The sequence below is a fragment of the Meles meles genome, chromosome 18 (genome assembly GCF_922984935.1).
Source record: "Meles meles chromosome 18, mMelMel3.1 paternal haplotype, whole genome shotgun sequence".
NCBI classification, from domain to species: Eukaryota; Metazoa; Chordata; class Mammalia; order Carnivora; family Mustelidae; genus Meles; species Meles meles.
In genome coordinates this window covers 5,304,993-5,328,880 of record NC_060083.1, presented here as the reverse complement: position 1 = coordinate 5,328,880, position 23,888 = coordinate 5,304,993, and the positions used below count along the sequence as shown (strand labels likewise).

The 23,888-nt window shown below is 47.1% G+C and overlaps 1 protein-coding gene across 4 annotated transcripts in view; it reads left to right on the top strand.

Annotated features, from left to right (window-relative positions):
- The window catches only part of MYOCD (myocardin), a 104,311-nt gene that overhangs the window by 46,914 nt on the left and 33,509 nt on the right, over positions 1 to 23,888 (top strand). For 2 of the 4 annotated variants that reach the window (XM_045986647.1, XM_045986650.1), the window contains 5 exons: positions 843 to 898; positions 2,738 to 2,813; positions 5,450 to 5,611; positions 19,626 to 19,801; positions 22,436 to 22,561. In XM_045986647.1, coding sequence (XP_045842603.1) covers positions 843 to 898; positions 2,738 to 2,813; positions 5,450 to 5,611; positions 19,626 to 19,801; positions 22,436 to 22,561 — 596 coding nt within the window. The remainder of the gene's footprint in view (positions 1 to 842; positions 899 to 2,737; positions 2,814 to 5,449; positions 5,612 to 19,625; positions 19,802 to 22,435; positions 22,562 to 23,888) is intronic. The other 2 variants (XM_045986651.1, XM_045986648.1) reach the window with 2 other exon arrangements.

The window sequence follows — 23,888 nt, the reverse complement described above, 5'->3', positions numbered from 1 at the left end:
CGATGTTCTGCTTCTCTGCTAAGTCGGAAGAGGTTCCCCGCCACGGTGGAGAGCAGGAAGAAGAGGGGAGGTCGGAGGCAGCATTGGGTCCAGGCTCTCCAGACTGCTGTGCATTCTGGCTGACCCGGGCGTGTGTCTCTCGGGTGCTCATGTTTTCAACAGCACACCTTGGAAGAAGTGAAGTTGTCAGAGGACCTATGCTCTTAGCCCTAACTATGTGACCCTGGGCAAGTTAGCAGATTTCTGTGGACTCAGTTTCCCCATCCTGTTCAGGGCAGGAGCTCATTTCACCATCTCCAGGGCCCCTTCCAGCCCTCCAAGTCTGACTCTGTGCTTCTCACCCAGCACCCTTAGCTGCTTGTTCCCGTCCGACCCGTCACGGACCTTACCCCGGGTTCGAGTCCCTTCCTACAGGCTGGGACGCCCCTCCCACGGCCCGCAGCCTCCACCCAGACTTCTGCACTCAGGGGCAGGGTCAAGTGGGAGAGGACGTTAGGCACCCCTTCTGCCCCTGTCCCTCACTCTGGATCTGTGTCCAGCTTCCCAAAAGTCCCTGCGCCTCCTCAGGATCTCGGAATGCCCTGTCTCCACCACCTGTCTCCTGTCGCACGTCTGCCTCTGCTGCTGCTCCTGTTTTCCGCCTCAGTTCCACCCTCCTCTGTATCCTCTGGCTTCAGGGAAGCTGGTGTCCTCCGGGGCCTCTCCTCTTCGACTGCTTGTGGCCTAATAAAGGCGCTCACATCCATCCTCTGCACAGCTCAGCAAGCACGCCAGCATATCCCGTCTTTGCTGCTCATTGCCCTGAGCCTGCCTCTGCTCACGTCCCTGTCTTTCTATTGCAGCACTGAAAAATCCAACTGAGTTCCATGAGCAAAGAAAACATTTGGATAGTGACAAGGTAAAAAAAAAAAAATTTTTTTTTTCAAACTGCCCTCTTTCTGAACTTGGACTCCAGGGTATGGATCTCTGAGTGTTCAGCTTTGGCTAAAGCAGGCGGAATTTGTACCACCAACTTGATACATGGGCCCTCTCCCCCAGACCCCCGCCACACCATAGGGGATCCTACTCCTACAAACGGAAAACTGGAGAAAGGTGATTGATCACGTTTGCTTTGAAACTATTTTTTAGCTTAAGAAAACGTCCCTAGTCTTTCTGATGTTGGGAAGATCGTGGCAAGGACGCTGAAGAAGTCAAACAGACTTCGAAAAGACTTCTAGCCCGTTCTTACAATCAGATTTTTTAAAAATCCAATGTAATACTAAGGTAGGGTCTGTGAATACAGGGCTGATTGCCAGGTACCTAAAGGCAAAAGACTTTGGGTTTATGTCTCTTTCTGGTTTTGTTTGTTTAACACAATCAAGGTTGGGGGAGGGGGTTGGTATATATTCTATACCTTCATAGTAGATCTCTGCAAACTGAACTTATCAATTATAGAATAAATACTATTTAACCGGCATCAGCCCTGTATGAGAAGGAGATGCAGAGGGGGTGCCTTTTTCCTGGGATTTCTTTGTCCACGAGTTCTAACCTTGCAGCTACATCGTGGGAGGAGAAAGGAGCTGAGCTCTGTACATCCTCATAGCCACTCCCGAGAGGCTGTGTTCCCCGCTACCTGGATGATAACTGTCTTCTATCAGAACGGGAGTGACCTCCAGACCCCTTTCAGGAGTCCAGTAGGAGATCCAGTAGAGTGGGATCAAAACCCAGAACTAGAAACCAGGGACTGAGATCTGGGCGTGGCCCTGCCAAGCCCCGATCCGTCCCCCAAGACAGCTCCACCTTCAAGAAGAGATGGGACTCAGTAAATCATCTCCATGTGTCCTTCCCTCTCACCGTGCTCCTGAATTTACATTTTCTCAGGTCCTAAGAGAGAAGGCAGGTGCGTTCTTGGAAGAGGGCATAGGCAGTCATGTTCTCCTAGATGGACTCGGGTTACATTTCATCTCTAACCTCAGTCAGTTTCACGGCTGTTTTAAGAGTCCGAGGAATAGAATTGACTAGAGCACAGCCAACTTCGTATCATCGGAACTTTATTAATATTTTGTTAGCACGTATCTGCCAGGCCTTTAAGTGCGCAGCCCTGGTGGGGACCCAGACGTCTTCCCTCTTTACTGAATTTTTCCATCTTAAAATTACTGGCGAGGCCATGCAGGTCAATGCTGAAGCTGTGGGGAGCAGAAGAGCCCCTCTGCAGAGAGAGGCTGGCAGAGCACAGCCACGTGCAGAGAAAATGCAGTACAGCCTCACTAGGACAGGAGGGCAAGATTAGGATCTCTTTTAATGGATAATAGGGTAAATGTTATGTATATTTTACCTCTATCAAAAGTGATTTTTTAGGGTGCCTGGGTGGCTCAGTGGATTAAGCCTCTGTCTTCAGCTCAGGTCATGATCTCAGGGTTCTGGGATTGAGTCCCACATCAGGCTCTCTGCTCGGCGGGGAGCCTGCTTCCCCACACCCCTCTGCTGCCTGTCTCTCTGCCTACTTGTGATCTCTCTCTGTCAAATAAATAAATAAAATCTTTTTTTTTTAAAAAGTGAAAAAAAAAAATTACTGGCGAGGCTTTTGCAAACCTTCCTGCATCAAAACATAGGAAACCAGAGAGATTTGCAAGTCCTGTTTGTCAAAACAAGGACTGTTCTCCCCTTTGAGAGGAATCGAGGCCCTTTTAAAGTCAAAACGGGGCAGTTCAACCGTGTGAGATCACTAGTGGAACGTGCTCTGTGTTTATACCCACAGACTGAAGACTCCCTCAAGCACAAGGTCAGAAACAGGCCCGACCGCGCGGACGTGGTTAATATGCACATACTTCAAGGTGAGACCACACCCAAGCTGACCCAGGATGCCCGCCACGGTGGGCATGTGCCAGAGTTTTTTTTTCTCTCTGTGTCCTCTTGATAAATGTCCCCTCCTATTCCGGAGTGCTCGTTTGAGTCACCCGAGGGCCACGGAGACAATCAAATCAAGAAGGTAGAGGCTGGGCTCCCATCTCAGCTCTGCTTCCTCCCGATGCTCCCTGAGCGCATCTCTCTCCTGGCCATGTACCAGAGTCCCCCATGTGTCCGTCCTTTAGCCGGTAATGAACCTCTGGTACGTTAACTAAATAACCAGGTGTACAAAAATGCATATATAGCGATGTTTACGAGGTTATTTTTGATGTTGAAGCATGGAAAACAGTGAAATGTCCCCACACTGGGGGACGGGCTGAATTCATGACGCCTGGTCCGTACAACGGAATGCCTCGCAGCCACTACAAATGAGGCTTTAAAAGGAAGAGGATATAATAAGAAAAGGATGTTCAGTGAAGAAGACCAGAAAACAAAGCCGCATTTATGGTCAGATTCAGGGATGAACAAACATATACATAAACAGTATTTATAGTCCGATTCTGTGATTTAAAAAACAAAACAAAACAAAACTAGAACATAGCTCAGGGGCACCCACCTGGCCGGCTCAGTTGGTGGAACGTGTGAGTCTTGATCTCAGGGTTGTGGGTTGGAGCCCCACATTGGGTGTAGATGACTTAAAAAGAAAATCTTGAAAGAAAGAAAGGAGAAGGAAGGAAGGAAGGAAGGAAGGAATACATAGCCCTAAGAATAAGTATAAATAGTTAAAAACTGTTGACTCAAAGTGGGGAAGTTTCTTGATGCTTTCATTGTCTTTCATATACTCTTTGAGCATTTCCCATACTTAGGAGGGACGAGTATGTAATAATACTACAATCAAAACAGCATGAGAGGGGCGCCTGGGTGGCTCAGTCAGTCAAGCCTTAGACTCCGGATCTCAGTTCTGATCTTGATCTCAGGTCATGAGTTCAAGCCCCGTGTGGGCTCCACACTGTGCATGGCGCCTACTTAAGAAAAAAAAAAGGCATGAGAAATGTTATTTGTTACATCATCACCATCTGGAATTAAAATAGGCTGTGAACTCCCATGGCCCCCTGTTCAATTGCATGACTCTTCTGGTTCCCATGGGATCCTCTCTCTTTTAGAGAGAAATTAGGAATTAGTGCCCTCGGGCACCAAGGATCTGCTGAATGCAAAATGACCCCTCTTTGCAAAGGTTCATGGTCTAGTTTTGGAAGCAGCAACATAAGCCATGGCTGTAAGTGCTAGAGGCAGTCACAGCAAAAGGGGCAAATAAGAACAAGCTTTGTGCTGAGACCCAAAGAGTAGGCTGCCGGGCTCGTGGTGGGGAGAAGGTGGGAAGCTCGCCAGGGTGAGGAAGCTAAGCAAATGTACAAAGGTGAACTCGGTGAGACGTGATGGACAGAAGGGGAAGGACCAGGGTCACTGAAGTGGTCCTTTGGGGATGGGAAATCTCCGTTCATGGCACAGCCAGAGTGAGACAGAGGAGTGTTGTGCAGGGGTTTCAAGGGAGGAGGGTTTTCTCTAGGTTAAATGATGCCCAGGATGAATCAGAAAGACCTCTGAACCATGAGACCCAGTGAGAAGCCCTTGCCATGACCTGAGGGGACGTCAGAGGAGGTCCAGGGAGGACCTAGTCTCAGCACAGCTATGCTTGGACCGCAGTACTGATGTTTGTCCACCCCACGTCAGGTGCATTACAGAGACAGCTTTTAGACCAGACCTGACCTGTTGCAACCATACCACATCCCGAGACCACTCCTGGGTGGAGATTTCTAGATCAGCCGCCAGACACACGGTCTGGGTGAGTGGGTTGATGAGAATAGAACGACAGGGCTGGGAGCGTGATGTGTAAATATCTCCTCTTCTAGAGTAAATATCTAAAATGTGTAAATATCTCCTCTTCTAGAGTAAAGCTAGAATCCTGACAGGTCTGTCTGAACAGCAACAATGGGTCGACCAGGCCCTCCTCCATCTTCTTACACAGAAATAAGTCAGGGAGTAATCAGGAGAAGACTATATGGGCGATTCAGGACTCGACAGAGACCTTTAGCACCGTCCAAATAATGAGAAACCACCCACCGGATGGACTCAATTTTAAAAAATGCCCCCGTTTAATTAAGTAACTGTTTTGAAGGGATTTTTTTTTAATTTTACAGTTGACCTTGACATTGGCATCTGTTAGTATCACAACATCACCAAACCTTAAAGAGTAATACTACTGCAAATAATTATAATAATAGATAAATTATCTGGCAGAATCCGTCCATGCCAGGCAATGGAGAGACAGGATGGACATCCCTGTGCTGCAGCTTAGGGTCAAAGGGACTGCCTATCCACAGAATTGCCAAATTGCACATTTTTTTTTTCAAGAATTGGTGCAAAGCACGTTTCTCTAACTCTTCCGGGCCCCTCGATTTGCCTTTATTTGGAAGTGTCTGGTCTTTGCTGCTAATCCATGTGAAATGACCGTGATCGCACGGGAACATTCATTAGGGTGAGCGTACAAAAGCCTAAAAGCAAAAGCAAACCCAAAGCTGCCATCCGAACAGTAGCACTGATTCTTCTGGTTTCAACCCCGCAGGCTCCACTGCAGAGAGATCCATCCCAACTGCTCAGATGAAGCTGAAAAGAGCCCGTCTCGCGGATGATCTCAATGAAAAGATCGCCCTCCGTCCGGGGCCGCTGGAGCTGGTGGAGAAGAACATACTCCCTGTGGATTCTGCTGTGAAGGAGGCCATAAAAGGTAGTTAGAACCCACGGTGTGCGTCCCTCTGTGCTCTGAGATCCGAGGGCAACCAAGGCTCTGGGGCACCAAGGGTCCTGGGGGCGGGGCCTTTCACAGGACAGGAGTTCTGCCCTGGGTCACTGTCCCAGAGTCCTCTCCATAACCAGAGTTCATGGATTCAGCGATCTTTCATTTCCCTTAGTAAGGTTTTGGGTTTTTTTGTTTGTTTATTTTTTTAAGTAAAGTCATGTTAATTATTGCTGACACATAGGAAATGTACTGAGTTTGCTCATTAATATTTTAGCTTTGAAGAGTTTCTCAGTCATTCTGATAATTTCTCAGTTTATCTTCAATTGACTAGGTACGCCATCTTGTCTCCTACAAATAATGAAAGTTTCTCTCCCGCTTTGTTTTTTTCTGCCTTGGTGCATGCCTGATACTTGAAAAGTAACACCAAGGTTTCGTTAATATATTATATAATTGGCATCACCTAAAAAACCATATACAGTATATTCATAACATATAAATTATATATAATTTTCATGTTTTATTTACAAATTATGTATTTGTGAATTATATGAATTTTATATGAATTACAAAGTGTACAATATATTATATTATGCAAACTTAACATATACTTTATTATATATAAAATCTATTATACATAGATATTTGTCATATATAAAATTATATTTATGAATTATATAAAGCACATAGTTTATGTCATTTCATATTGTAATGCATGAACAATGCATGAACAATGCATTTTAGTAATTATAAATATATTACATAGTAGAAAATTATCTTTATTTGCACATTGCCAGGCATTTAATCAGTATTTTATTATTTTATATATGTTATGTTTTTGGTAGGGTGATAACATTTATTTTTCTGTTTGTTTCTGTCACAAATGGGGATTTCTTCTCTCATGCATCTCTATATATGGTACTAGCTTTTGGTATGTAGATAGGTATTCTAAGAAAGTATTTCTCTATCCCATCGTACTAAAGAGTAGTGTATAAGATGGGTGCTGAATTCTTAAATGCTTTCAACATGCACAGAAAGATGATCACATGAGTTTTCTTCTTTGACCTAGGAATATGGCATTGCTCTCTTGTCTAATCACCTTGCATTTCTGGAAAAAATCCTACGTAGAATTCTTTTCTGGAAATATCTGATATTTTATTTGAGATTTGCATCTGTTTTATTATTAGTTAGGATAATAGTAGCTGCTAAACCAACCACAAAATTTCAGCAGCTTAACAACACAAGTTTACGATTTGTTCGTAAACAGTCCAGAGGGATTTTCCTTAATGGCAGATTTTTACCAGCACACTGACCCCTTCAGTCTGCCTACTCCCCTGTCCCCTAGAGCAGGACAGCAAACTTTCTTTAAGAAAGGGCCACACAGTAGATAGGCTGAGTGATTTAAACTGTCCATCACAACTACTCAGCTCTGCTGCTGTGGTGTGAAAAGGTCCATAAGCAATAAGTCAACAAGTGGACATGGCCATGTTCCAATAAAACTTTATTTACAAAGGCAGGCTCACAGGCCATAATTTGTCAGCCTGTGCCCTAGAGCTCCCTCATCCTCTGCATCTAGCCAGTGAGGGGGAAGAAAGAATGGAAAGGCCCACCGATCTACTTTTAAAAGCCTCCACCTGGGAATAAACACATCACTTCTGCTCGTATTCCATTGTGAAAACAGCGTATATGGCTGGGGAAGGTTTTTTTCTGGCTGAACGGGGATTTTCCAGTATAATGTGTAGCTCAGTCTCACAACCCTGAGACCATGACCTGAGCCAAAGTCAAAAGTTGGACGCTCAACCCAGCAAGCCATCCAGGTGCCCTTAAAATTTGCATTTTTCAAAAAAAAATTCTCATTACTCCACTGAGTAATTATTATTAGCCTAAAGTTGTATAAAGTCTTGGGCGACAGTTGTTCTAAGCTGCTTTCGATCAGCGGTTTTGCTCTGGTTTTCCATGCCTTGTTGTTGATTTGTGCCTTTTTCTCCCTTCCTCCCTCCCTTGTCTTTCTTTTTAATTGGTTATTATTACAAAAAAGCAGTTCATGAATTTGTTTTGGTGGTGGTTGGTCTCTGGTCTCTACTTGGATTCATTCAATTTTGCTTCTCGTTGCGGTCATTGCACAGAGAATCTCCATGAGGAGAGCTGAAGGTCAAGAGTGTTCATCAGTTTCGGGTGCAGTAGGGACAGGTGAGGGCAGAGGGAAGGTTGAACAACAGGCCTCCCTTCAGGTGAGGAGTTGGAGGGCGTGTGAGCAGGAGTGTGTTCAGCGGAAATGGGTAGAAAGCAATAAACGGGAGGGCTAGCAATAATAATAATAATAACAACAACAACAACAGGCAGAACAAGAAGCTCCCTGAAGGTACAGTTGCTGTGGGATCCACTGCCCTCATGTTCAGAGCTGGACTTTGCAACTTTGGCCACACAGCCATGCAGCGATTTAATCCCAAATGCCTCAATTTTTCCTCTCTGAAACCCCAGCAACACCAATAGCTATCTTCTGGGGCCTTTATTCAAGGTGGATTCGGTTTTTTACGTAGGTAAAGAAATAGCCGGGAACTGACAGTACATTAGGGAATTAGTCTGGTTTCTGATCTCCCGACTTTGCACTTGAGCAAGAAAAGAGCAGGAAAGCCATCATTCTACATGCCAATTCCTCTGAAGGGACTGGATAAGAGTCACAAAGATCATTCTGGCTGCAATGTAAAGAGACGGGAAATAGTGCCAGAGTGCTGTCTTCTGTTAGGGGGTGGCTAGAGTTGTTTGAGGAAAGTTGATGGAAGCATGAATGAGAGTCATGGCTGGAGATGTGGAAAAGAGGGACTCAGAGAGAAAATTGGTTCTGCATGATCAGTGGGGTACACCAACTGAGACAAAGGGAAGGCAAAAGATAACACCTAGGTTGGGCAGCTGGGTCAGTGGCGGCCATTTATCAAGATGGGGGCCATAAGTAGAATAGCAGATATGGGGAGAGATGATGGATTCCTGTTTCAACTATGGGATTTGAGGGGCCCACAGGAAATCCAAAGGCAAGGGACTAAGTAAACATGGGGTTCTATCAAACTAGAATGCAGGAGAATGTTGATCCAGAACTACAGATCCAGGAGACTTCCGCATATATGAACATTTAAACCAATGGTCTAGATAAGACTGTCTTTCCATTCATATATTTCTTCACTTACTATTTATGGAGTATGCTCTGTGTCAGACACTATTCTGAGTGCTTGGGATACGGTAGTGACTAGAACATTTCTGCTTCAGCAGAGCGTATTTTCTAGTTGGGAGACACTGGCAGTCAACAGACGCGTAATGAAAAATTACATATCATAATTAAAGGGTAACATAAAAATAAAAGTAGTGCAGGGTTCAAGGAATCAAGAGTGCCTGCTAGAGGGTCGTGGGGGGGAATGGAGGCTGCATAAAAGCAAGGAGAGCTAGGAGGCTCCCAGGCAGTGATCTTTAAGACAGAGTAGGGAGACCATGAGGATGAAGGGAGCAAATGGCCATGGAAAGAGGTAGAGGATATAGCAATAATCTTTCCATGTGCATAACGGTTTTTATGGGCAACGTGATGGCCTCATATGAAGTGTCAGAAAGACAGAGAGAGTTGCTCACAGACTGGCTATGGAGCCCACTCTACAGTCTGTCGCTTCTTATGATCAAATGCCCTCCCCGTGGTGAAGCGGTGAGTCAGGGCGGTGTTTCCCTCTGGTTTGTTCTCCTGTGTATTTCATCCTCTCTCCATGTGCTTTTCCAGATGTGCTTAGGTTTTCCACTTCAGGCGGTGCCTGAAGGTTTCCCCTTTCTCTGCATTCTCACTAACACCTGTTTTTTCTTGTGTTGTTGATTTGAGCCCTTCTGACAGGAGTGAGGTGGTATCTCATTGTAGTTGTGATTTGCATTTCCCTAATGATGAGTTTTCCAGCTGTTTCTGTAGCTTGGGTTTCTATGTTTCTGCCTGCCTCTGAGCAGAACGCTTGGTCATGGTCTTCCTCTCGGTTTTAGGAAAGACCAAGTGTTCCCCAACTCAAGACCGATCTAGAACTTCTCCCAATACACAAAGGGATTTTTTTTTTATTTTTAAATTTAAAATTTTTATTTATTTATTTTTTTAAAAGATTTTATTTATTTATGACAGAGAGAGAATAAGAGAGGGAACACAAGCATGGGGGAGCTGGAGAGGGAGAAGTAGGCTCCCAGCTGAGCAGGGATCCCAATGAGGCACTCCATCCCAAGACCCTGGGATCATGACCTGAGCCGAAGGCACATGCTTAATGACTGAGGCACGCAGGTGCCTCCCCAATTTTTTATTTTTTAATTTTAATTCTCATAGAGTTAACATGCAGTGTTATGTTAGTTTCAGGTATACAATATAGCAATTCAACATGATGACTCAGTGGTCATCGTGATTAATGTCCCCTTAATCCCCTTCATCTCTTTCACCCATCCCCCCACCCACCTCCCCTCTGGTGACCGTCAGTGCATTCTCTATAGTTAAGAGTCTGTTTCTTGGTTTGTCTCCTCCCCCACTTTGTTCATTTGCTTTATTTCTTAAATTCTACATATGAGTGAAATCATATGGTATTTATCTTTCTCTGACTTATTTCCCTTAGTATTATGCCCTCTAGTTCCATCCATGTTTTTGCAAATGCAAGATTCCATTCTTTTTATGGCTGAGTAATTTTTCATTGTATATACACTCTACATCTTCTTGATGCCTTCATCTATCGATGGACACTTGGATTGCTTCCATAATTTGCCTATTGTAAATACTACTGCTATGAACATCGGGGTACATCTGTCTTCGTGAATTCGTGTTTTCATATTCTTGGAGTAAATATCCAGTCGTGGAATTACTGGATCATGTGGTAGTTCTATTTTTAAGTTTTTGAAGAACCTCCATACTATTTTCCACAATGGCTGGACCAGTTTGCTTTCCTACCGGCAGTGCCTGAAGGTTTCCCCTTTCTCTGCATTCTCACTAACACCTGTTTTTTCTTGTGTTGTTGATTTGAGCCCTTCTGACAGGAGTGAGGTGGTATCTCATTGTAGTTTTGATTTGCATTTCCCTAATGATGAGTGAAGTTGAGCATCTTTTCATGTGTCTGTTGGCCATCTGGATGTCTTATTTGGAAAAATGTCCATTTTTAGTTGGATAATTTGGTTGTTTGGTTCTGAGTTGTATAAGTTCTTTACATATTTGGGTACTAACCCTTTATCAGATATGTCATTTGCAAATATCTTCTCCCATTCAGTAGGTTGTCTTTTAGTTTTGTTGATTGTTTCCTTTGCTATGCAGGAGCTTTTTATTTTGATAAAATCCCAATAGTTTATTTTTGCTTTTGTTTCCCTTGCCTCAGGAGAGACAGATCTAGAAAAATGTTATTATGGACAATGTCAGAGAAATTACTGCTTGAGCTCTCTTTTGGGATTTTTATGGTTTCAGGTCTCACCTTTAGGTTAATTTATTTTGAGTTTAAATTTTTGTGTGTGGTGTAAGAAGGTCCAGTTTCATTCTTTTGCACATAGCTGTCTAGTTCTCCCAACTCCATTTGTTGAAGAGACAGTCTTTGTCTTTTTCCCATTGCATATTCTTACCTCTTTTATTGAAGATTAATTAACCATTTAAGTGTGGGTTTATTTCTGAGCTTTGTATTCGGTTCCATTGAGCTACGTGTCTGTTTTTATATCAGTACCATACTGTTTTGATTACTACAGTTTTTTTTTAAAGAACTTATTTATTTATTTGACAGACAGAGATCACAAGTAAAGAGAGAGGCAGGCAGAGAGAGAGAGGAGGAAGCAGGCTCCCTGTCGAGCAGAGAGCCCGATGCGGGACTCGATCCCAGGACCCTGAGATCATGACTTGAGCCGAAGGCAGAGGCTTTAACCCACTGAGCCACCCAGGCGCCCTACTACAGCTTTTTTGTGTATATCTTGAAATCTGGGAGTTTTGTTCCTTTTCAAGATTGCTTTGGCTTCCTGATTTGACTTCCGTAGAAGGCTTGGGCCTCCTCATGGCCACATCTCAGAGGAGTATGCCCCTGATTCCTTTTTACCCCTTCTTGGAAAGCCATTAAAGGGGTCTGAGTGACCCCTTCCATCATGGGGGGTGGGGGGGTGTCGCCCATCCCAAAAAGCAATGCACAGGACACCAGCTGGGCATCCTACAGTTCAACTCAATTTTGACACTACCTACCTGAAACAGCACCAGATCTCAGGGGTAAAGGGCTCAGTCCTGCCAGATCACCTTCCTCTCCAGACACCAGTCACAAACACGTGTCACCTGGGCTTCTGATCAACCTGCCATTTGCAAATGCAAGATTCATCTTCCCTCCTTGAGCTCAACTGGTTTGCTAGAGCAGCTCACAGAATTCAGGACACCCATTTACATACTGGATTACCTATTTATTATAAAAGGGGATAGCTCAGTAACAGTCAGATGGAAGAGAGACAGGGACCAGCCACATATGGGGAAAGGATGAGGAGCTTCCTTGCTCTCCAGGAACACCACTCTCCCCAAATCTCTGCACGGTCATCAATCCAGAACCTCTCTAACCCCATCCCTTTGGGTTTTTTTTTTTTTAAAGATTTTATTTATTTATTTGACAGAGAAAGATCACAAGCAGGCAGAGAGGCAGGCAGAGAGAGAGGAGGAAGCAGGCTCCCTGCTGAGCAGAGAGCCCGATGCGGGACTCGATCCCAGGACCCTGAGATCATGACCCGAGCCAAAGGCAGCGGCTTAACCCACTGAGCCACCCAGGCGCCCTTCAGCTCAGGTCATGATCCCAGATCCCTTTGGGTTTTTAATGGAGACTTCATTCCAGAGTCACAATTGATTAGAAGGATTGCCAAGGGTGAATGAACTAAGGCTCTAGCCCACCTCTCCTCTCCCTGGGGGTCAGAGGGTGGGACTGAAAGTTTTCCCAGCCCCAGCACCATCCTTAGGTGAGGTCCAAAAGCCACCTCATTAACATAACAAACAACACTTTGGTGGCTCTCATCACCTAGAAAATTCCAAGGGTTTTCAGAGCTCTGTGCCAGAAACTGGACAAACTCTAAATGTGTATTTTCTTATTATAAATCACTATATCGCAACCCCTAACCGCCCCAGGCTCTCAGGACAGAATACTGAAACAGAACACCAAATCTGATGTTACAGGGGCGTGAGGAATTAGGAGAACAGAAATTACATAGTGGAGTTTGGTGTGGGTCCTCCTGAGCTGCTGAGTAGGGTCGTTATTACTTAAAGATCCCTCAGTTGGAGACCCTAGAGCTGACTTCTAGCTTAATTCTCTCACTGGCCATCTGAGTCTTTTCTTCGCTTGCCAGGAGCATCCCTGGAAGCTTCCACAGAAGCTACTTATTGTCCAGAGGTCTGGCTTCTGCTTGAGTGAAACACAAGCCCTGTGGGCTTTCCTGGTTTTTTCCAAACAGTGGGAGGATGCTGGTTCTCAGCTCTAACAGACAAACCCCTCCTTCTGAAGATGACGGGGAAGTAGGAGGAGGCGCCGTTTCAACCTGTACCCTAAAGTGAGCTGATTACCTACCAAACCCCTCCTTCCGAAAGTGTCCTCACCTTTCCCTTGGTCTGGCCCAGGCAGCCAGTGGAATGCCCAAGTCAGCTACAAAGCTCCTTAAAAAAAAAAAAAAAAAAAAAAGAATGTGTGTCTCAGAATATACACTCTAGCGATCAAAGATAAATTAGTTCTTTGTGTCACCATAACCCTTAAATGTAAGGAGTAGTATTTCTAGTCCAGGAGGACTCGGCTGGAAGACATCCTTTTACAGCTGTCACTTAACACTTCCGAAAGATCCTACACTCACCTCTGCTCACTCGCACTCCCCGCCCCCCAGGGGCAGACTTCAAAGCAAAAGAAAACAATCCCTATTTACTAAGAATCCCTGTCCTTCAGAGATGCTGATAGTCCTGAGGCTCTGATCATTTATTTGAAGGCAAATAGACAATAATCACAGCCCTAGGCCAGATGGTAGAGTCATTTGCTTTGTCCTTAAAAAAAAAAAAAAAAAAAGGATTTCTTTGGCATAACTTTCTTGTGGAGAGAATTTATCATTCCAGAAGGAGAAGTCGGTTCAAAAGTGCACGTGATCCTAGGGGAAAGAGGCCCAATGAGGCACCTGTAAGGAACAGGTTTCTGTGCTGGGGGCCTCAGCTGCCCATTGAAGCGGTCACTGGCCTCAAGGAGGAGCCTGTGGCTGGGGACAGGTGCTACACCCCTGAGAGGGAGCTCAGACAGGTCGGGGTCCTGCAAAGGGGAAGCAAAAAACCGTGCAAGTATCTTCACACACCTGACCATCTTTCCTCCCTCGAGAAATAACCTCGAGCTCTAACACAGGTTTAGTCCTCCCGGGGTTAAGGCGTTGTCTCCACTCATGTGGTCCTAGCAGCAAGGTTACAACCAGAGCTGAAGGCACATTGCTGAACAGCCAGGAGTCTGAAGGACAAGGAATCCTCCTTCCTGGGAACATCCCCTGACCCCATTTCCGTAGCAAAGGCCTCCGATCCCCTTCAAGGGCCGCAGGTTCTGTCTTGGTTGGAAGATAAAATCCATCTCTAGAGCTGGTGACATCTTCCCTGTATTAAAGTATCTTTCCGCAAGAGCCACATTGAAACCATAGCTATTTCCTTGTCCCTTTGGAAAGGGATTTTCCTTTAGTCTCTTCCAAGAGGGCATTAAGAGGTGGCCTGCCCGAATAGCTCTCCTGCGGGGCACGGAGCAATCTTGCACGTAGATAAGCAAGCCAGGTCCCTTTCCACAGCCGGCTTCGTGGTCTCCCGCAGCAAGGTACCCAGGACTCCAGCTCTCTCACTTAATCTCAGAATCTTAAATGTTTATGCAAAGAAAGGACAACTGACTCATTCATCTAATTGCTTCCAAGAGGGACAGGGAAAGCTCAGTGTCGCCAGGCCCACATCCCCCAGGAGCCAGTGCCCAGAGCCGGCCCCCATGAGCATAGCTGGAGGATGATGTCAGGGCTTCCCAAAGCAGGTCCCTGTCACCGCAAGGCCTCACGTGTCCGCGGGGACAATAGCCAGCACACCGCACTCCAGCGGCTCCCAGGGAGCCTCGTGCTAGGGGAGATTGGAACAGAGGCCCAGGGTCACAGCTCAAAGCCAGCAGACACGGCTGTTCCCGAGGCAGCCCGATAAGGTGACCTTTGCGTCTCTCCACGTGAGCCTGGCTTGAACCAGGAGGGAGAGGGCGTGACAAGCAGCCTTTCCGGGGACTGTCTGGTCCCGGGGAGGACAAATCAGTTTTCCAGCTCTGGAGTTGTGCTGATTGTTGCAAAGCTGACCTCAGGACCAGCTGCCTCCTGGGTGGTCTTATTTATTTTCGATAATGGCAAACTTGAGACAAGCAGCTACTCCTGACAAAGGCAGTAGCCGTCATCACCCCGGCTAGGGATGACGGAACGCTTGCCCACCCAGGGGCTGGGCGAGGTGCTTTGCACACGTTCCGTTGTTTGAATCCTCAAAACCTGGAGAGGTAACTGTGGCTGCTGTTTTCATCTTAGAGGTGGGGACACTGAGGCTCTGGGGGTTTCAGTAATTTGCCAGCAGACGCTAGAACTGAAGGGGCAGGACCAAGAAACAAGCCAAGGCATCTGGAGTACAGACTGAAGTTCTTACTGACCACGCTAAACAGACACCACATTCATCATCTCTAAAGGAAGCCACTGCCTTTGGCTACCCGCGCCTCTCTGCTGTTCTGTTTCTCCTGCAAACAGGGGCTGAGCTGTGGGAGTGCAGCCATGTGGGGACACACTCCAAGCCCCTTGGTCACAAATCCAAGCCACTTGCAGCCCAAGATGGTGGCGATTGGCAGGGGCCCCCAAGGCAGGGTCTTTGTGCCTGCACAGTAACCTGGTTCTCAATGGCGTGTTCTGACCTGGCACATGGGCCTTTTAGAAATCAGAAATAGGAGCTCTGTGTGGGGCCTTAACCCTCACCATGCTGGCTCACCCAGGTGTAAACAACTCCCTATATGAGGTTCCATGAACGCATGGCATTGACTTGGCAGAAAAACCTCTTTAAATGATTGCCTGTCACTTGATTAAAGTAGACTCCCGGAAGCTGTGTCTCTCCAGGGATTGGCTCCCAAAATAATTCTGTCCCCTGATGGGGGGGATTTCTTCCTCCCCCTCCCATTGCCCCTCCGCTGCTCACCACTCCATTAACTTCCCTTTCGCTGCCCCACCCCCCACCATGAAGGTCAAGTGTCTCCTCCCTGTGTGTCGTCCTGTCCGTGGCTGGTGGTCGTTTCACACTCAACCCAATCCCACCGCCCCCAAGAGTCTCCTGGACCTTCTCCACGTTGAGATCTCCTCTGTCTGTCCCAGACGGCTCTGGCCAGGCGGTTCTAGTCCTTGACAAATGTCCCCAGGGGTGACCCATGGAGATCAGCTCTTCTCAGCATCACATCTGATTTTACTTCCGCTTCTCTCCTTCTCCCACAGTGGGACAGCTGGATGGGAACAAAATAGCCAGGGAATGCCCTCCCCAGAATGTCCCGCCTTCTCCGTCCTCCATCCTGGTGTCACCATCAGCCCCTTACCAAACCTCAAGTACAAAATGCTGTGGAATTTGGAGCTATCCTCAGTGCATTGTGTGCAGGAAAAGGAGAGGCATTTTCTCTGCCACCTCCCCCATTCCGTTACCCAGCGGGTGTTCCCTAAAGCACAGGCTGCCACAGGATGCTTTCCAGGGAGGGTAGTGGATTTTGCCTTCCCTCTGCTGGTGGCTCTGAACATTTACACTGCCATCTCAGTGCAGTCCCTATAGGATGCGTTGGACCTTCTATGTCCTCGTCCCCAAAACAGTGACGAGAAAATGGGCCCTCCTCTGATTCACAGGACCACAATGAGACCCAACAAAGTTGATGCTTTTTGCTTTAAAAAAAAAAGGTGATGCTTTACTATCACCACCGTTAAGTAAATTCCTGGTTAAAAAAAAAACAAAAACCTATTCTTATCATTTGTCATCACTCCCTTTGACACAAAGTGGGATGTTGCAGATAAGAAAAGAAACCATCCTCTCTCTCTCTCTCTCCCTGCCTGCCTCTCGTAAGTTTCCTACTCACATGCTAGAATGTTTGGACGCCTTTGCGATGCGAGGAACCTCCTCTGATGCGTGGCATATTTGCGATGGGATGCTCGGTGTGGGTGTGGGTGAGATGGTGGGGATCCGTGGGCTGGGGGAGTCTCGGTCCCCTGGAGTATCAGCTCTCATGGAGAAGCTCTCTACCCAGTTAGACTGGGGGAAGTCAGGAGGGAATATGATAGAGTTTTCAGAGGGTGGGTCCTGTCTGGCAGGAAGACTGGCTGCCCCAAGGGACCAACACACTCACATGAAGGGTTCTCTGAGGGCATGTGCCAGACACATCCAACACGATGCTGTGATTTCTGGGGCAGGGAAGGCTTGAAGTCCCCCACCAACCTCCTGGGTCTCCCTGGCCCTTAATAACACAGGTGAGCCTTTGAACGGAGACCAAGTCTTTAATTCCACCAGCAGAAGTAGGACTTGAAATTTCAGTGACAAATAAAGGTTTATGTGTAGAGCCCAGGGTTCCCTGTAAGAGAAGAGAACAGTGTAAGGCTGGATTCTTAAAATAGAAAGAGGAGTGTTGGAGAGTACTGGAGGGGGGAAGAGTGACCTCGATCGCCAATTAAAAAGTTGGCGTTTATCCTCCATCAGAAAGGACGAATACCCAACTTTTGTAGCAACATGGACAGGACTGGAAGAAATTATGCTGAGCGAAATAAGTCAAGCAGAGAGAGTCAAGTATCATATGGTCTCACTTATTTGTGGAGCATAACAAATAACATGGAGGACATGGGGAGATGGAGAGGAGAGGGAGTTGAGGGAAACTGGAAGGGGAGATGAACCATGAGAGACTATGGACTCTGAAAAACAACCAGAGGGTTATGAAGGGGCGGCGGGAGGGGGTGGGGTGGGGTGGGAGGTTGAGGAACCAGGTGGTGGGTAATAGGGAGGGCACGTACTGCATGGAGCACTGGGTGTGATGCCAAAACAATGAACACTGTTATGCTGTAAATAAGCAAATAAAAATAAATTAATTAATTAAAAAAAAAAAGAAAGAAAGAAAAAAAAAAAAAGTTGGCATTTATCACATACCCAAGGAAACCCCTCTCTCAGGAAACGAATGGGTTGCTGACATAAATATCCAAAAAGGCTAAAATTTATTTATTTCAGGCAATCAGTAAACAAATCTTTTACATTATTCTCTGTACTTTTTTTCTTATTTCAAATTTTTTATTATGCTTTAAAAAAGGACACCTCTGAAAATAGGAGAAAAATAAAAAGTTTCCGGCAATACAATGGAATCCTGTGTAGCTATTACCAAAATATATATACATAAATATATATACATATATTTAATAGAGGACTATCTCTGAAAGGACTCTAAGTAACATTGTAGCGAGAATAAAGCAAGTTTCTGAAGGTATATTTCACGAGTCCCGTGTAAGTGAAATATTCTGCACCTGTGTGTGTTTTGTTACACGGATAGAACTAAATCTAGAAGAGTCACCAAATCATTAGCAGGAAGTGGGATGGATTTATATGTCAAGCATCTTCATACTGTATGAGAGGTTCTGGTAAGTAACTATTACATCTGACATCACAGAAAAGCAATCACGAGTTTAAAAACAGTCCTCGAAGGGGTGGACCAGCCAGGCTGGTCCCCAAGTCCTTCCAGGTTAGTGGGGTGCCCAGGGCGGGGGTGGAGGGAGCAGCAACTGGAACTTCCACCTGCCGTGTCCCTTCTGGCTCTTTCCTGCTTTGACACTTGGATGTCTGGAGGGTCCATGACAGAGACCAGAAGTGGTGGTGATGACAAGCCCCGACCCACATTTGTTCCATTTCTTGCCGCTCCTTGCTGCTTTTCCAATCTCCACCGCGAAAGCCCCCCTCTCTTATCTGCCCAAAGCAGGAGTCAAAAGTTCTTGTCTGTGTGATTGCAGATTGCCGGGCTGGGAAACTTCCTGATAATACCTAAATTCCTTTAGAAGAGCCGAGCCTGGGATGGGGTCAGAAGCGTTTCTGGGGCCTGAGCACATTGTGTACCAAGCAGCTAGATAATAAGCCAGATACAGTTCAGCAGTGTTTGAAAACAAAACAGAAAACAAAACACACCCACAAAGCATAAGGGACGTATAAAGATGGCATTGTAGTCCCACCTGATTGGACAGCCCCTTCCCCCAAGCCGATGAACCCAGAATTTCTGCCTTTCCAGCTGTTGAGCGTTTCCAAAATAGACATAGGAGGTATACAAAGAAAGTCCAAATAATAATAAAAATAAGATCACGCTGCAGTTTATGGGACATATTTATGGCTTTTATAAACAGCCATGCGTTCGTTGATAGGGGGTTTGTGACCCTGGTGACAAGAGCTAATTCCGACACTTAGGAATTGAGACCAGTAGCAGGTCTGGCTTATCCCAAAGAGCGAAGTTTGCGAAACAGTGTGCGCTGTGTGCCCTGCTTTGTATTTGAACATGATGCTGGGGGCGCCTTGTCATCTCCGCTCTATGTCTCATAGAACCTGAGGGAGACGGGCTTCCTCCCACTACGATCTCCTTTGGCCTCATCCTGTATCTAGTGGCCCCTTTCTTTCCTTCATCTTCCCTGACTGTGTTTCAGAAAGATAACAGGTCTCGTACCAAAAATGGACAGGAATGGATAATCCTGAAGAAAAACTTGAACAAGCGATGGGAGACCTTTAATACACCCTGCATTCTTTCCTGCCAGACAGATCCCTTTATAAACACAAGTTCCCATTTGGAATAAATCGAGGAGACGCCACATAAAGTTAAAACCTGTCTTCGCTCTTACCTTGCGCTAGAAACGGATCGAAAGAGATAGATGTGTGCGCTCCTGGTAGGGAGGACACGGCAAAGCATTTCCAGAAAGCCCTTCGATGTGCCTCAGCCACTGACCCCATTCTTGGGTTTTCCCCCATCAGGTAACCAGGTGAGTTTCTCCAAATCGGCAGATGCATTTGCCTTCGAAGAGGACAGCAGCAGTGACGGGCTTTCTCCGGACCAGGCTCGGAGCGAGGACCCCCAGGGCTCAGCAGGATCCCCTGCAGACACGAAAGCCTCAGAGACCCCTTTGGCAGGTCCTCTGGGGCCAGTCCAGGTAAACAAACCCCACCTCAGCCTGTGTTGTCTTCACGGGCTGAAAACACACCACCCCCTTTGGTTTTGCGTAGAGACCCCTGTGATGTCTCTTGATGGCACTTGAACCTCGTGCCTCTTTTGTCCCCATCCAGTCCAGCGATCTGTGTGCGGTGGCCAAAACCTCTAGAAGACCCCAAAAGAGAACCCTTGGGACTATAACCCTTTGACATACTCTTGAAATATCCGCTCCGCTAAGTGCATGCCTTTTATCTGCCAAATTTTTTTTTTAAAGATTTTTATTTATTTATTTGACACACAGAGAGAGATCACAAGTAGGCACAGAGGCAGGCAGAGAGAGAGAGGAGGAAGCAGGCTTCCTTGCTGAGCAGAGAGCCCGATGCAGGGCTCGATCCCAGGACCCTGAGATCATGACCTGAGCCGAAGGCAGCGGCTTAACCCACTGAGCCACCCAGGCGCCCCTTATCTGCCAAATTTATGGACAAGTACCAAGAGACTCCATGAGATCAGATGAGTCATGACGATCTCCCGGATAGAATGTGCCAGAGCAGGACCTGTTTCAAAGCCCACAGGCTTTCCACGCATGGAGGAGTCTCTAAGGGTCCTGGGGAGAGCAGAGCAGGAAGTGCTGATTGTCTGCATGGCAGGGAGCCCCGAGATGGTTCTTCCCTTACCGGCTTCTACCTGCCGAACCACTGCCCAGTCCACGTCCAGCCCAGCCCGAGCACAGCTTGATGGGGCTTCCCTCAGCCTCGCAGGCTTGTGTGATGGCATTCCTGCAGCCCCTAGGAGGAGATCTGTGTGGCCATGTGCCTACACGCACGCGCGGGCACGCACACGCACGCGCGGGCACGCACACGCACGCGCGGGCACGCACACGCACGCGCGGGCACGCACACGCACGCGCGGGCACGCACACGCACGCGCGGGCACGCACACGCGCGCGCGGGCACGCACACGCGCGCGCGGGCACGCACACGCACGCGCGGGCACGCACACGCACGCGCGGGCACGCACACGCACGCGCGGGCACGCACATATGCAAGGGGGGAGGAGTTGCACAGATGTGGCAGCAAGATGTGTCCTCCGCCACCCATGGACACTGCAGAGAGCCTCCCTTTTTAGGGAGAGTTTGGTCCTGCTGGCCTCACAGGAATTTCGGGGTGCCCTGAAATCCGATGTTGTGTTTGAAACGTGGCTTACACTGCAAATCGCCAGAGGGATATCAGGGACAGCTTGGGTAATGCTCACGCAGAGATCTGTTCTGGAAACCGTGCCGCTTCCTAGTCGTCGTCTTGCCCTTCTGCGTGCCGTGAAGCGAGTGAAGCTGGGACTGCCAAGGAGACAGTGTGGACTGGGAGAAGCCGAGAGCGAGCAGAGCGGAAATGGCCATAGGTTCATTGTGCCCGGGTTATAATGGAAGCGTATTTTCCTCTCCCTGCCACAGCCGGCCTTCACAGCCCAGCTTCTTTGATAACAGCAAACAGTATTTCGGATCTCTTGTATCTATTATTCTGAGTGTAAATTCCTCGGCTTCTGATTGAAGAATGGGTTCAGGAGAAGACAAGTTCTTTTCTGCTTGACCCAGGAGAAGGGGTCAAAGGGAATGAGCCTGGGGCTATGCCAGGCTCAGGGAAAAAACCAGTTTGTCATTACACCCAGAAGCCCCAGTGAGTGGATCAGGACACTGAGGCTCGAGAGGAAAGGGTTCTCCAGGACTTTGCAGGTGCCAGGGCTCAGGAAAGGGCAGAGAAGCTCCAGGAGGGAGAGCACATGCAGCCCCTGTCCCTCTTGGTCACAGGATCGGATTGCTGGAGAGGGATGGAAGACAGTTACTCCTTTTCCCCAGTCCTCCGCATACAGAAACCTGTCTCTCCTAAGGGTTGTTCAGGACACTACCTGCACACACCCCCGTATAGACACACACACGTACAGCTACATATATGCAGGTGCGTGTAAACATACATAAACACACATACATGTACACACTCACACATGCACATGCCTATAAACATGCATGTACAAACACACACGTATACACACACAGACACATTCACGTATATGCAGGCCCACACATATACACATGTACACACAAATAAACAAACATATACACACTGACAAACATACACCCAGAAACACACACACACACACACATGCACACACGTTTTCCCTCCATGTGCTAACACCATTTTTATCGAGGGATTTTTGTTTCTTTGTTTGGTCCTACTTTCCCCCCAGATTCCTACACCGACTCCTCCCTCCCTCTTCCGTTTCTCATCGGTCTCCTTATCAAGTCCAACAGGTGGACCTCGTCACAGGTGGAACCCTTCACAGGGGGACCAGCTGTCTAGGATGGTCTAGAACAGGCCATTTCTATTCGTGTCTTCTGGAATGATGATGAATGACAACCCCTTTAGCTCTCAAAAGTGACCTCAGTTGGCTGACATTATATCATATTATATCATATATATGTATATGAATGATTCCTTTTCCTGGGGAGGTCATGTGATATTTATTGGCTATGAAGTGCAGATGGGAGCAGCAGAGTTATGTATGCGGCAGGGGAGGGAGGGACTTTATTTCCCGTCTTACAGTTTTCCTCCTGCATCCGACTCATGCTGAATTTGGATTTCAGGATCATTCTTCTGGCTCTGAAAATGACAGGAAAGACTCAGCCTCCCAGCCCAGCAACCAGTCAGACACAGGGAAGCAGGGGCTCGGCCCTCTCGGCAACCCGATCACTGTGCACGCTGCCGTAAAGGTAGGGATGGACCATCCTCTCAGCACCTGCCTGAGAGCTCGCCCCATGAGCCAACTGGGAGCGGAGCTCTCGGGCCAAAGTGTGGTGGTTCGGTGGGAGTCAGGGAGGAGAGTCACACAGACCCGTGTGTAGGCTCAGCCCACTGGGAGCACCGCAAGTCAGGAGAGGAGAAAGGGGCCTTGCGTGTATGTGGACCAAGAGTCTGTTATCTGTGCAGACAAGGCCGTGGGTCTTTCCCACAGAAGAGAGACCCACGTGTTTGCATTTCTTTGGAATTACAGCTCAGCCCATGTGTGCCTGACTTAAAAGACTTAATAAGGTCAGCCTAGAGAAAAACGCAGCTGATGGGAACACACATAGGATTTGTAAATGTCATCAATTAGGTGGGGGGAGGAGTCGGGTTTCATGCAGGGGAAGCAGATCTGAAGGCTTTGGGTCATGCACTACCTCAATCATTTAAGCCCAGCTCCCTTTGAAGATAAAGGGAAGGGTTGTCTGCACAGTAGACCATAAGCATCATAGCCGATTCTTGGTTAACTTTCCTCTGCATTATACTTACTAGTTCACAAAGAACTCTCTCCTCCTACTAATCAACTGCCTGCTAGTAATCGTTTGGTTTTCTTCATAATATTCTATCCCAAATAACTTACTAGTTTAGTTTAGTTTTGTTTTGTTCAGAGTTGAGGGGAGGAGCAGTGGGGGAGGGAGAGAGAGAATCTCAAACAGATTCCCCACTGAGTACAGAGCCCCCATGAGATGATGACCTGAGCCAAAATCAAGAGTCAGGTGCTTAATGACAGAGCCACCCAGGCGCCCCTCTCCCAAATAACTTCTCATCAGTCTGGGGGCAAATTATCTCAGCTCCAGGGTCACCCCTTAATGCTAGCTGAGAAGTCTTTCATGAAAACTTTTCCAAAAGATCATAAGAGTTGGTGTTAAAGTAACAGTCTCAGAATCCCTTCCACTACATTCATATACACAAAAGTGGATGGCAGGACTTTCCGTTTCCTGTAAATGTCCCTGAATCTCACCTCAAACTCACTCCCTAAGTGGTTTAAACCTCATTTGCAATTCACTCAGCCCAGCAGCTTTGACATTACCTGTTGGTGAACTTTGCTCACTGCAGGTGGAGGAAGGAGATGGCTCACGTAATTTCTACTGTCATGTACAAGGAGAAATTTTATTACTGTTTCCAATGTGTTTAAGTTTTGTCTAAGTCAAATTAGTACCTCCTGCAACCTCAGTGCACTAAGGAAACATGATAGTCGCCCAGAGGAAGGACAGGTCAGTTTCAACAAAGAGCAGGATTGACACGTAACTGATCTAG